This window comes from Atractosteus spatula, chromosome 5, assembly GCF_055471065.1.
Source record: "Atractosteus spatula isolate fAtrSpa1 chromosome 5, fAtrSpa1.hap1, whole genome shotgun sequence".
Taxonomy (NCBI): Eukaryota; Metazoa; Chordata; class Actinopteri; order Semionotiformes; family Lepisosteidae; genus Atractosteus; species Atractosteus spatula.
The window spans coordinates 15,188,177-15,201,377 of NC_142710.1; the positions used below are offsets into that span (position 1 = coordinate 15,188,177).

Consider the following 13,201-nt stretch of genomic DNA (forward strand, 5'->3'; position numbering starts at 1 on the left):
ACCTCAGCTGAATTCTGGATTCGATACAATGGTTTCTAGAGGTACAAAAAGATAAACTGGACTGTAAAGGAAGGTGGACTTGCAGCTCCAAATATAAAAATAGCTGATGAGCCTGTTTATTTCATCTGCCTGTTACTTGACACCAGATGGTTATTCCAATACGTGTGCAAGGTCCTTCCCATGTTACAACTCTGTTGGTTTCGGCTGCTCCACCATCTATTTCAGGATGTTTGACTTTCTTCTGGTTCCTTGCCTAGATCGTTTCTCCTAGTTTGGGAGGTCTGAGTGTCTTTAAAGATTTTCTTGACTTTTGTTTCTGTGAGGAAGAAGCAATGCAGTTTAAAGGATCACAGTGTTCAGTAATGTGAGAGGGGGAAAATGTCTGTTCTGCAGTTGCCCTGCTCGAATGACAAACTCAGGATTTCCTAGTGAACTATTCTTCTGGAGCCTTGACTGAAAATCTCACCTCAGAATGGAAGGCAGGAGCACAAGGTAAGCTGCAAATTGACAAACGGCTCAGATTTTGTGAGACAAAGTATTGCAGTCTGGGGAAACCAGACGATAAAGTATTATCGTATCGTAAGAAAGACAGAAAATACATAGTTTACAGCAAAATACTAACTCATATTTTTCTTCATATTGTACCGAGAAAGAAAACTAAGAATAATTAAGAAAAATGAAGAACAGGAAGAAATCACTTGGATTTGTTGTTAATAGGGGCAAAGTAACTGTGAAAGTTTTATGAACAAGCGAAATAAATTGCATAGTAAAAAACATTTTTTTATTTTTAACACAAAGTTAAACAATATTTCAGAGGTAAGGTGGGGTGTACATACAGTATTTAACATACCCTATTTACAAGCAAAGAAAAGTCCTTAATGACAGAGGAATTTGTGTGCCCTTTTCAATTTAAAAAGGGCTCCACTCAAGGTGTTGGGTATGCGAGTGAAATAGGTAGCACCTCAGAGATTAAAAATAAACTGGTCACTGAGGCAGACATGGAGAAATCATCTAGACTGCTACTGGTATCAAGTTATAAGCACTGGAAAATGTCATAAATGGCTGCTGTATTTTAGTCGAGACAGATCAGATACCCTTTAATATACTCAGCTGTTTTGTGGATTTTATTTTACTTTTTAAATCAAGAGCTTGTATGTGAAACACATACTGTACGTGTCTGAAACCAAAAAAGCTTAGAAAACGGTTATCATTCTAGATTGAAAACATAGAGACCAACAGACAGATAGACAGACAGACAGACAGACAGACAGGTTTCGCAAAGGAAGAGTAGTACAGTATGTCTCTGTTCACTTGTGAAACCTTTAGATGAGCAGGTCAAAATGGGCTCTCAGGCTGGACTGGGCCTTCACAAAGCCAGTGTGCCACTTGCTGTAAACATCACTGCAGACAGGAAACACATTCTCATACTTGGCATATAATATTTTCTTAACGCTTTTGTAGCGCTCTTGTTTTTCTTGTTTAGTAGTCAAAGCGCAAGTTTTGACAAGAAGTGATCTAGGGTGTGGCTAGCGTCACAGTCAGGGTGTTTGTTGGTCAGCAGAGATGTTGGCCGCGGAACAGGAGAAAAGAGGATGTGGTTGCCATGGCTACTGGAAGACTGTAAAGACAGGGGCTAGAGCACCTCTTGGTTGGTGAGGGAATTCCAGGAGGATAAAACTGTTCTTAGTATTTTGATAGTAATTCTACTGTATGAATTCCTTATACTGTGTGGATTATTGGCATCTGCATTTAGATTTTTCCATAATGACACTAAATCAAAGTTTTGTTGGCTCCTCAAAAACCAATAGCCCCTGTTGAGGACAACAGAAAAACAGTTACAGTATGTGATGTTAAATACCTTTTATCAGCCATTGTCTGGAATTGCTGTATTACATACTTTTAAAGCTTTATTTGTAGCCGTTCCACTTTCACTGTACCATGCGCGTAAAGTGTATGTACTGTATACATTTTACTGTTTATAAGGGCTTTTAGTGATTATTAATACATACCAACCATGTGAATTTCAATTTTCTGACTAAGTGCATCATTTGAACTTTTTTCATTTTTAAAATTAACCTCAATTCAAAAGCATGTTCAAGTGAAACAATTTTTTTTTTTAATGGGACCTTTAATCCATAGAAGGATAATGCTGTTCAGTTCACAAAACAAAGTGACTCAAAATAACGCAAGACAGGCATTTCATAAACCCGGTCATTTATGTCTTAAACTCAGATCAAAGGAATTCTTAGTATTTATTTCACATGATGACTTATAAGGTTTGTAACAGGTGAGTTAGATGGGATTATTTTTTTAATTAAGACTTTTAAAATTGTGCATATCTCTGCAGGCCCTCAGGGGTTTGTTGTTCTTTATACGCTGGTTGGCCAGCAGGTTATGATGTGGACTACCAAGATTTTCTAGGTCAGTTGTACAAGTAAAAGGTTAAAAAATGGAGAGCATCCTCCTGCCAGTTGAAATCACCCATGTCACATGTTCGAGGCAGGAAATAAAACCCCCTCCCATTTCTCACACTGCTGTGACAAAACCACTGAAGTACTGTTTTGTAGAATGAGGTCAGCGGCTCCACAACATACTGTGTAACTCAACTCCTTCATTAATATGGAAGTTAAGAAATAAATCAGGCCTAACTCCCGGCTTGTGTTTTGACTAGTCTCTAAAACTATTTGAAATGCATTGATTACTGCACCCAAGAGAGGAAGAGAGAGGTGTGGAGCTTTCAAGAAGAAAAATGTTACATGTGCTGCTTGTCTATATTGTACTACTTGTCTGCACGTACTGTATGTGCTTGTTTCTGTAATGCAGAACAGTCTGTGTGAAGGAGGAAAGCTAACCTGAAAGGGCCAGTGCATGCAGAAGGCTGCCAGCCAGTGCAGGGACACACAGTCAGACCCATGTTTGTAGACATTTCAGACAAGGCTAACAATCCAGGTGACCACAGCAGGAGCTGTGTGGTGTGTGGTTCGCACACCGAAGGGGCAACAGCCGGCTATCTCTGCAGTGTGGCATTGAGACTGTGTAATAGTCAGGGGAGTGGCTGGTCATCTCATGTCCTCTCACTGGACATTGGACATTGAGCATTGGAGGACACAATACAGTGTGGACAGGAAGCACTTTGCTCTGCTCAGTGCTGAGTCAACCTGTATTTGCGTATCAACACCACATAAGACCTTATAAGCTCCTTGATCTCTTGGGGTCGAGCCAGAGTTCACAATCAACAAGTGCCATTAAGAGGAGAGTGGGTCAGAATATTTATTGCTGTGGGGACTGGGGACGGAGCACTCACACACTTTATTTTGAGTGTTGTTCCTTTCTTGCTTCCACATGAAAAAGTCTTACAGGAGGTTAATGTTTTTTTCTTTCATTTGGTCTTTGAAGGATGATTTTTTACTTTAATTCATTTTTAATTAATTAGGCATTCATTAGGTAACATAAGGTTTTTTTTTGTGGCAGATTTACCACCCTGCATGTTAGGATGTAACATCAAAAGGATTGCACTCCATTGTTTTCTTTTGAGATGCAGATACACCATATAGAAAACATCTGTATTAAAATAAAACCTTTCTGTGTAGTCAAAGGCAGCAAAACTAAAGAGCAGGCACAGGCCGCAGTGAAAGGAAGGGGTGTTCTATGGGGCTTCAGTCTTTGGTGAATGGATGACAGATTGCTTTCTTTAGGGGTCAGTGCAATTGTAAGCTATTTGCTATGATAGAAGAGCCCTGGTGTTTAAAAATAGCTTATGTTTGGTATTACAGTACTGGTTTTGTATGTTGTCATTGTTGCAGAGTTCACTACACATATGAGAAGGTCAAAGCTGTAGTATAGAAATGATTTACTATTCCGGGCATCTAATATACTATTTTAAACTTTTAACGGCAGCTGGGCATCAATGTGACCAAACACTGGGAATCGAGGAATAATTAAATAAGAGAACGCTGAAGAGGCATGCTGCAGCTGTGGGCTCTGCAACAGGTAGGATTTACTACCGAAAAGATTCTGCAGATCTAAGAATTTCACCCTGAATGAAAGCAAGCTAGCGTGATTTATAATTCAGTATTATATACAAACATTACATTACACTTAAAGTGTTTTTTTTAACTATGATTAATGTGATGAGTGAACAAGCTTCTGCAAATTGTTTTTTTTACGAAATACATGCAGATGCACCGTTTCTACAGTAAGATTCAATGCATGCCCCCAGCACTCCACCCCATTCTACCCCATGCAAAAACGTGCATTACGTCCAAATTGAGAGTAACAGAGAACCACAAATCACATCAGCCCTGTAAGCTTTTCTTCTGTCAACGTAATTGAACATATTTTTTTCTTAAATGCAAGTGATCGTTTGCGAGGTGGAGTTTGCAATGAAAGCTGGAGGATGTTCCTAATCCCATTGTCATTTGCAGGAAAGAAATGAGATCATATTGCCTTTTGGAAGGTGAGCTGGTTAAATGCAAGACAGTGTAGGTAAGACAGCTGGAAGACTGATTGGGACAACTGGCCCAGCGCATGTGAATAAGCATCTGAAATGAGCTTTCTGGAAAAGTGCCACATGAGTCACAGAGGAAGTATGCAGGGGCACTACAAATACACAGATGGCTTCAGCGACTCTTCGAGTGTTGGGAGTTTCATGGACGAAACGGACAGGGAAGTCAGCAGTCTCACCGACCGAGCGTTCAGGAGTCTGTGCGTTGGAGATGAGGCCATTTACAACGACGCAGATTTTTCTTCTCCCCCAGCCGGCCTTCACAGAACTTTCATCGAAGACAGTCAAAGCCAAGAACTCCTGAAAGGAAGTGCGCAAGAGAGATACGCTCTTGCGGTGAAAAGGTACACAGACGCGGAGGAAACCTCAGAGGTTGCTGCAACATTCCAGCAGTCCGTCTTGGAAAAGACAAAGCAAGAGCAAGTTTGCAAAAACGATGCAGTGTTACATTTAAGCAATGGGTCTATTGGAACAGCCTGGCCACAGAGGAAGAATACATCAAAGGTGTCCTCGCTCATCAAGGCGTTTGACATTGTGGAGAGCGACACTGACAACAGTATGACTGCCGATAGCAAGCAGAGCACTGCGTGCACAGCAAACAACGACTACAACTACAGGGAGAACAACAGCGAATCCTGGGACAAATCCGCCCTGTTGAGTATTCAGAGGGAGTTATCGGAATTCTCCGATGCCTACCAGCAGAATTTTATCTCAAGCACAAAATCTGCTGCAAGTGACAACTGGAAGAAAGCAGGGCAATTCCCACCTCCCAGAAACCATTTTCATTCTTCGGAAGTAAGAGCTGCTCAGCAGTCGTCTGACAGGGGTGCAACTGTCCCTTCCACGAAGCACTCAAAAACTAAAAGCAGCAAGTCGAGCAAGGGGAAGAAACTGAGCTTGAGGAACTCGTTCCTCCACAGTGAATACAGCCCATTCCAGTCATGGAAGGATTATAAAAGATACCCGTTTGACACAGAAGAGGTAGCAGACCTCTTGTCCTCAGATGAAATCCCCAGGTGGTACGACTCACCTCTCTACAAAGAGTTAACTGCTGCACACAGGACACAGACCCCCCAAACTGGGGACAGGAAAACGCACAGGAGGCACACTGACGACATGATCCCTGCAGAAGTACCCGGGTCGACAGTGCTACAAAAAGCCTTATCCGTTGAGAAACGGTGTGAATCTGAGATGGGGGCTAACTGTGCCCCTTGGAGAAAACACAGAAACCTGATCACAGACAAGCCTCCCCTGCACAGACCCTGTACAGTGTCCCCCCAGAGTGAAAAATCTAGGCACAGAGAGGAAAGTCTGTGTCCCCCGGGCAAAGTGCCTCCAGGTCATCAGAGACCACAGACCTTGGTGGCTGAGCAGGCTCACACTGCCTCTCCTCCTTTCAACATTTCCAAGCTGCTGACACCTGTGATTCATGCGAGACAAGAAACGGAGACGTCAGAAATCCTGCAGTGCGCTCTTTCTCCACCAGTCATCGATCTCAAGACGTTAGCTGAACCCGAGGTCAAAGCTGTGCCCGAGCACAAATTCCGTGACAGCTACAAAGCTATGGCCTCCAGTCTGCTATTTAATCTCAAAGATAACAGGAAAAGGGTGAAGAGCAAATACAGCCCAACAACCTTTAAAAGCCAGGAAGTCCATGACCGAAATAAGCAGCCCTCCAAGCAAGAGGTCATTTCCAGAAACGTACCGATGACTTCAGATGCTCCTGCTGCTGGAGTGGGTACAGCTGGACACTTGAAGGCAAGAGATATCCCGTCTGTTACCAGCCCTGTCTCGCAAACAATCAACATGCAAACTGCTGATCGAAAATATTATGCTGATGCTTGCGTCTCAGATGACTACTTGACATTGAGTTCACCTCACACCGTAAAAGAGGCTGCTAATTATAAGTGCTTCAATGCTGCAGCACAGGAAGGCGCCGTGAGCACAGATCGGCCTGCTGAAAGCCAAAGAAGTAGGTTCAGTGACTCCCAGGTGGTGCTTTCTCCTAGGTCGCATGAAATCACCTCGAGAAAGAGACCAGACTACCCTTCACTGAAACTATACAGGAAAGAAAATACTAAGGAAGAAGAAGTGAAAGAGCAGGTGGCAACAGTGAAAAGGCCTCTGCAGTCCACTGTGACAAGAGACAAAGACAATGCAGGAAAGCCAGTGCAAAGCTTGATCAATAAAAAACCAGAAGCCCCTAATTTTTCATTGCAGGACAATGGTATTAAACCGAATCCCACGTTTTCTCTTAAAACCAGCAACGTCAACGCGCCAACAAAGTCTCCCAAGGAGCCACAACTATTAGCAGACCTTCAAAATATTCATGATGAGGACGTGAAAGTGGAATTTGCTTCGTGGAATCTGAGTGTTTCTAAAGAGAAGAAAGAGGAGACTAAGGACAAGGCTGAGGAGGGGAAGAAAGAATTGGACAAGTCGGAAGTGCAGTATTATGCTCTGAGTAACCATGAAGGAGAGAGTGAAGGGAAAGCCAGGCCAGAGAGCTCTCCTCAAAGACAGGAGAGGACACCTCCAAAGGAGGAACCTGAGATATCCCCCAAGGGGCTGGAGGAAGGCGGGTGGGTGCACTGTTTAATCGATTATGCAAAGGCTTACACACCAGTGCCAATCTCAAACGCGCCCTCTCCATCTTTAACAAAACTCAACATGTTCAAAATTAAAGATAACACCTTTAGGACGTCGCCTGTAATCAAGGCTGTCAAGCCACCTTTGCACAAGACATTTCCAGAGGAGCTGCAGCTAACTGCTCCCAGAGAACATGTGAGCAACCCGGAGAAGAATGAGGAACAGGGGGTCGCCCCAAGTCCTGAAGTCCAAAGTGACGCTCCTGGTGTCAATGAAATTCCTGTTTTAGATGAAATCCCGGTCCCTGAGCCGCCCCAGAATGAGAATGAAGTGCTGTGTTTGGGTGAAGACCCAGGTGCAGGCAAAGCTGAGTCCCCTCTTGGACATAACTCAGCACCCAAAGAAGATGAAAGTCAGGCAGTTGTGAATGCAGTGTCGGAGGATGTAGAAAGTTGCGTCGCAAGCTCAACAGGCGCGGAGGAGAAGGCTGCGAGTGCTGCAAACGCTGAAGAAACAGAAGGCTCCAAGGATGTTAGTGAAAGGTCAGACTCAGTCTGTAGTGCTACTGAAAGCAAACCGCTCGGCAAACCACCAGCTGTTCCCCCGAAAACGGAAAAAGCCCTTCGGCGTGCTAAGAAGCTCACAAACAGAAGAAGAAGGGTCGATACCAAGCCCAAAACGGATAGCAATGCGGTGACAGACAAGAAGCCCATCCGGACGGTTTCTAGCACGCCCTCGTCTCCAGCTCGTCTGCTGTCGTCGCCCCTTCCCGTGAACCCCGTGTCCTCGGCTAGCCCCGCGCAGCCCGAGCCCAGTTACGTCCCGCCTGCTGCGAACGTGGTGGCGCTGAAAGGAGCGCAGTCCATCCAGCCTTTCCCCCTCACCCAGCGGAAGCTCCTGCAAGACCCCGAGTCCGGGCAGTACTTCGTGGTCGACATGCCGGTGCAGGTCAAGACGAAAACTTTCTTCGACCCGGAAACGGGGAAGTACGTTCAGCTGTCAATCAGGTCGACCGAGGGGGGCTTGTCACACGCGTCGTCGCTGGAGGTGCTGAACACCCCTTCTTATGTGCTGTACCCCGGGTTCCTGCCCCTCCCCGTGACGACGCTGCCGACCCTGAGATCTTCCTCTCAGATGTCAGCCCCCGCGGCTCTCATGGACGACCCCGAAAAGCTGCGGCTTTCGGAGGCTTGGGCACAGGACGTCCTCAAGCAGAAATACAACCGGGAGAATCAGCCCTACATCGAGCCTGCGTGCGAATCTCTTAGCCAGGTGGCAGATGATTCTGCGTACAGTGAAGGCAAGACCAGTGTCAGCCCAAGGAACTTGGACATCATATCAATGAGTGAACTGGAAGATTTTGCTGTTGAGAGTGTTTCATAAATACAAAAGACAAAATTGCACTGTCTTTACAGAAAAAATATAGCCAAAGGATGGCAAAATACTGGACTAACTAAAATGGTTAGAATATAGTGTAAATGTATATACATAAGAGATGTATATCAAAGTGGCTGTACAGTATATCAGGTGGATTTTTAAAGATGAAAACAAAGAAATGAAAGTAAAACCTTATTATTTTTTTGTTTCCCATAACGGAGCAGGAGCAGATGAACAAATTTACACTATAAATTATTATAAATGTAAAGACTGATGTCTAGCAAAATACTTTTGATTTTTTAACATGGCTTTAGATTTTGCAACAGTAGAAAGAGCTGGGCTATTTGTTAAATAAATGTTTTGCTAAAAAAATAATTTATACCATTCCATATGAAAATGTTGTCTGAAAGATAGAAGACCTTCTAGGGAATTTGTTTTATCTCTTGCAATTTCGTATACCCTGAGAGGGTATTCTGTAGGCGTTATGTTATGCAGTACCTGTTTACCACAAATCTTCCTGTAACGGTTTGTAATTGGGGAGAAGCAAGCAAAATAACGCAGGCAGACAGGATTCAGCTGTTCCCATCAGTACATTGTAGTAACTTTTACAGTAAGTCATTGCAAGCGACTTTTATTTTCATTGATTTGTGCAAAGTGGATAATTTGCTGCCTTGTGAGAGTCATGCATCACTTGGGTGTAGAAACTATAATGAAGAATTGTACCTCATTATCGTGTTTTTACCAAATGAGCTACAACTGTGAGAAATATATATTTTTTGGAATCGCTCAAGTGCTTGTGCATTTTTTTTTTACATAAAGCACTTCTCGTATTTAGTTCAGAGGTGAAAAGCAGCAGAACCTGATGAGAGAATCCAGGACTTCTTCACCTTGTTTGTCTGTGCCAATGCATCTGAAGCACAGAGCACTTGCTTCACACTCGAACAGTTCGCAGTGCACAGTGCCATGCTGAAGACACTACTCGTGCTCCCCACAAATACTAAAATCTGATACTTCCGTTCATATCTGTGTGCATCTTCGTCTGCTACCGTCATTGCCGTTACTTGTGAGAAAAACACTTGTAGTACTTTTATCTGCTCACATTGGTGGTTCTTTTTACCCTCCTCTAAAAGGAACATTAAAAATACTTTAATTCTGATGGTGACAAACTAGACACCGTGTACTGTGCTGATCTGCCAGTCAGTGCCGTGTGTGAGGATTAAAATATTGTCTTTCAGTCTGCCCTTTTGACTGGTCCTTCCTTATACAACAGCGAGACTGAACTGGCCGGAGTTAAACAAACTTCATGGTAGAATGACAAGATCAATACACAATTCCAATGTTAATTTGAACGTGAAGCAATTTCCCAAAGGCCAATTGATTCTAATCTCCATATTCTTCATAACATCATTTCACATTTGTTTGAATGGGGCTGCATGAGCAGTTTTATTACGGCCGTGTTAAAAACAGTCTGAATAATTAGCATTTCAATTTGGGTCCTAATAACATAGACACTCACAATGATCAGAATTTGGTATCTTACACTTCACAGCAGTAATAATGCACTTCCTTAATTATACAGTATTTTCCAGAGCAATACCCTGATTAATTGTTTTGGAAAATGTCCTATTTAATTAATTAAATATCATCAGTAACCTTGGTCAGTAAGGGTGATACAGAAATAGCATATACGCTTTTTTTAAAACTCGATATTTTAAGATGCACTGCATCTTCGATCTAAAGTGGAACGAAAGTCTCATTCCACTGCCCATCATCATTGTAAATAAACTGGAATTTCCACTTCACACCAATACATTCAGGAGTGTAATACTCCAATAAGACAGCAGATCAGCACCTTTGTAACAATACAGTCAAGATCACAAGTATAATAGAGTAACACAGTCATTGCCTACAGGAAAATGTACTGTATGTAAAATACATCCAAGACTCAGCAGAGCTTTTGTTCATTTAATAAGTTGTTTTTGTACATACTGTACATTTTACATGCTTTTTAGAACATTAGTACATGTAGTCAAAGCTTTCTTTATAATATCAATAATATTACTATAAGATTATTTAGTAATATAAATTAGTATTTAATAACATAAATTGAAATTAGATTTTTTTTTTAATTGGAGTTCTTTAAGTTATAGTTTTACTCTCATCCACATCCTCTGCCATACATGTAAGAACATAAGAACTGTTACAAACGAGAGCCCGTTTGGTGGTTAGAAGTTAACTGATCCAAGTGACTCTGAAAGAAACCAGTGTATCGGCTTCAGCGATATGGCTGAGTAACGTATTCCACACTTCCATGTTCCCTCATATTCTTGTCTGTCCAAGATTGAAAAGCTCCTGCTCAGGCTTGAAAAGGTAGCCTTGCATTCTGGTTTAGAAAAGGGTTTTCTCGTGATGAAAGTGTGCACAATTTGTATTTAATAGCAAAACTTAATTGTTTTCTTTCTGTTGCACAGATTAAAGTAAAAAAGGATCTTCCTTCCTCGTCAGTCCCGTACTCCTGAACCATTTCGAAGCAGATAGACCACTATTACCAATTCACATTTCTATTCGTCGTATTGACAGAGCTGCAGCAGACAGCGAACCGAGGAGGCTTGAGCGGCAGTGCGGCCCAGGCTGCCGGTGAACACCGCTGTGCCCCATGGCAGGGTGCTGTGACAGCTCTCTCTCGCCTGCGCAGTCTCCAGCCATGAGGACAGTGAGGAGCGATGGGGGAAAAGGAGAGGCCTAGAGGTGTGCTGGGTTCTTCTCGCCCTTGGAGACCGTCAGCAAATGCAGCAATAAAACGGCAACCGATCATTGAAAAAAAGACCTGTTGAGTGTTTTTCACAGATCATTCACTGCAGTGATAACCAGGGGAAACTGCTGAGCAAAATAAAAAAGTTGGTAGACGAGTTCAATAATGTAAATGTAACACAACTGGAGTAAAACGAAGTACATCTGTTGTTAAAAGGCAGTACAGCTGTTAAGAATGTTTAGCCCAGATGGGGCCCCAGCTTTCCAGAACTGAGCTTGGAGGCCCTCTAGTGGAAGTTAAAAGCACAATTGTTTTCTTTATTTTTTTCTGTTCATTAATCATTTAATATTTGAAATTCAGAAAGGAGTTCGGCAATCATTTCAACTTTCTTTTTGCCTTTGTGCCCTGTGTCTGACATCATTGCAGGATGAAACTGAACATTTATATTCCATAATACAACAGATCTAGCAGTAAAAGTTGCTTTACACTAGCACTGTCTACACTACTTAAGCCACCAAGTAAAGAATACAGCTCCTGCTAACAGTAACACAACACACAGCTGCTATCAGACAGAACTGCAACTTAAATTAAGATATGGTTAAGTTGCTAATAAAGAATGCATGAATGATGCCATATACTGTATGCGATATACAGTATGTGTTTCTCACGCTGGTAAACACAACCACATAACAGTCTTGGACATCAGCTCACATGGAGTGCCCACAGAGAGATTCTGATCGCTGTGTGTGCACAGAGAGATTCTGGTCACAATGTACCCATGGGGAGGCCCTGATTACAGTGTGCCCACCAGGAGGCACTGATTGCAGTGTGCCCATAGGAAGGTGTTGACTGCAGTGTCCCCACAAAGGGGTCCTGATTGCAGTGTGCCCACCAGGAGGCACTGATTGCAGTGTGCCCATAGGAAGGTGTGGAGTGCAGTGTGTCCACAAAGGGGTCCTGATTGCAGTGTGCCCACCAGGAGGCACCGATTGCAGTGTGCCCATAGGAAGGTGTGGAGTGCAGTGTGTCCACAAAGGGGTCCTGATTGCAGTGTGCCCACAGGGTGGCAGTGATCGCAGTGTGCCTCAAGGGAAATCGCAGTGTGCCCACAGGGAGGCTTGGAAAACTGGGCTGATTTGGAGGCGAAGCTACTCTGTGAGCCTTACTGCTTGTGTTCCTGGGCAGGGCATTGAGACACATGGGTAGGGCTCAGCACTGAGGACAAAATGCATTTTTAATCTTCTATCTTAATCCACTCCAGAAATAGGAGGTTCTTGGGGGTGAAACACTGGACACCCGCAATGAGAAATTAAGAAAATACAAGATGAACCCTCCCCTTTTCATGATGAAATCTACACACCTGCGTGAAACAAGACTGACTGGTCAATGAACAGCATAACATCAGCCCTGTCCTTTTGCTGCGTAAAAAGCTTCAGATAATTAAATCAGATTTCCACACAAAGCAAATGCCAGAATTATTGACAATATCTGGGCTTAAAATTAATGCTGTAATCTAACTAAATTTCTAAATTACTTACTTTTGTTCATGCTGAATAAGCATAAAGCTGTTATTGGAATACCTGTAAACACGAGTCAGAAACGATGCTCACTGCATTAAAGAATGCTACGTTTGTATAATTTCCACAAGGGATGAGCATAATTGATTGACTTATTGATCATTTTAAAGCACAAGAATCCAAAAGCAACGCAGACTCAACATGGAGGTAACCTGAACATCTTTATGAATAAAGTGCTCACAGTCTTTGCTTCTATGCAGCGGGATCAATCTATAATTGAAATGTTAAAACAAAAATATGAATTTGTAGAATTAATTCTTATAAATCAGAGTTTGAAATCAGAAGAACAAAAGGCACAATGTTGTGAAATGTGTAATTAACACATTTACAACTGTGTAATTATATACTATGTGGAAACAACTGTTTAATTGCTTAAGATGTCAGGTAAATTTCTAAAAGTAT

General features: G+C 42.6%; 1 protein-coding gene across 4 annotated transcripts; it reads left to right on the top strand.

The window, feature by feature from the left end:
- On the top strand, positions 1-11,974 carry c5h10orf71 (chromosome 5 C10orf71 homolog). 4 transcript variants are annotated; one of them, XM_088917857.1, is made up of 3 exons: positions 1-492; positions 3,898-3,990; positions 4,425-9,256. In XM_088917857.1, exon 3 carries the CDS (start codon positions 4,547-4,549, stop codon positions 8,474-8,476), a length of 3,930 nt encoding a protein of 1,309 aa, XP_088773983.1. In that variant the 5' UTR covers positions 1-492; positions 3,898-3,990; positions 4,425-4,546; the 3' UTR covers positions 8,477-9,256. The 4 variants fall into 4 exon arrangements, 1 of the variants encoding a protein (XP_088773983.1); XR_016091110.1 differs by lacking the exon at positions 4,425-9,256 and adding an exon at positions 10,942-11,544 and having other exon boundaries at positions 3-492; XR_016091109.1 differs by lacking the exon at positions 4,425-9,256 and adding an exon at positions 11,051-11,538 and having other exon boundaries at positions 17-492.
- Positions 11,975-13,201: the final 1,227 nt, after the last annotated feature.

Bases quoted from the DNA above. Each gene is read 5' to 3' on its own strand.
- c5h10orf71 (XM_088917857.1), top strand. From the start codon at position 4,547: ATGAGCTTTCTGGAAAAGTGCCACATGAGTCACAGAGGAAGTATGCAG.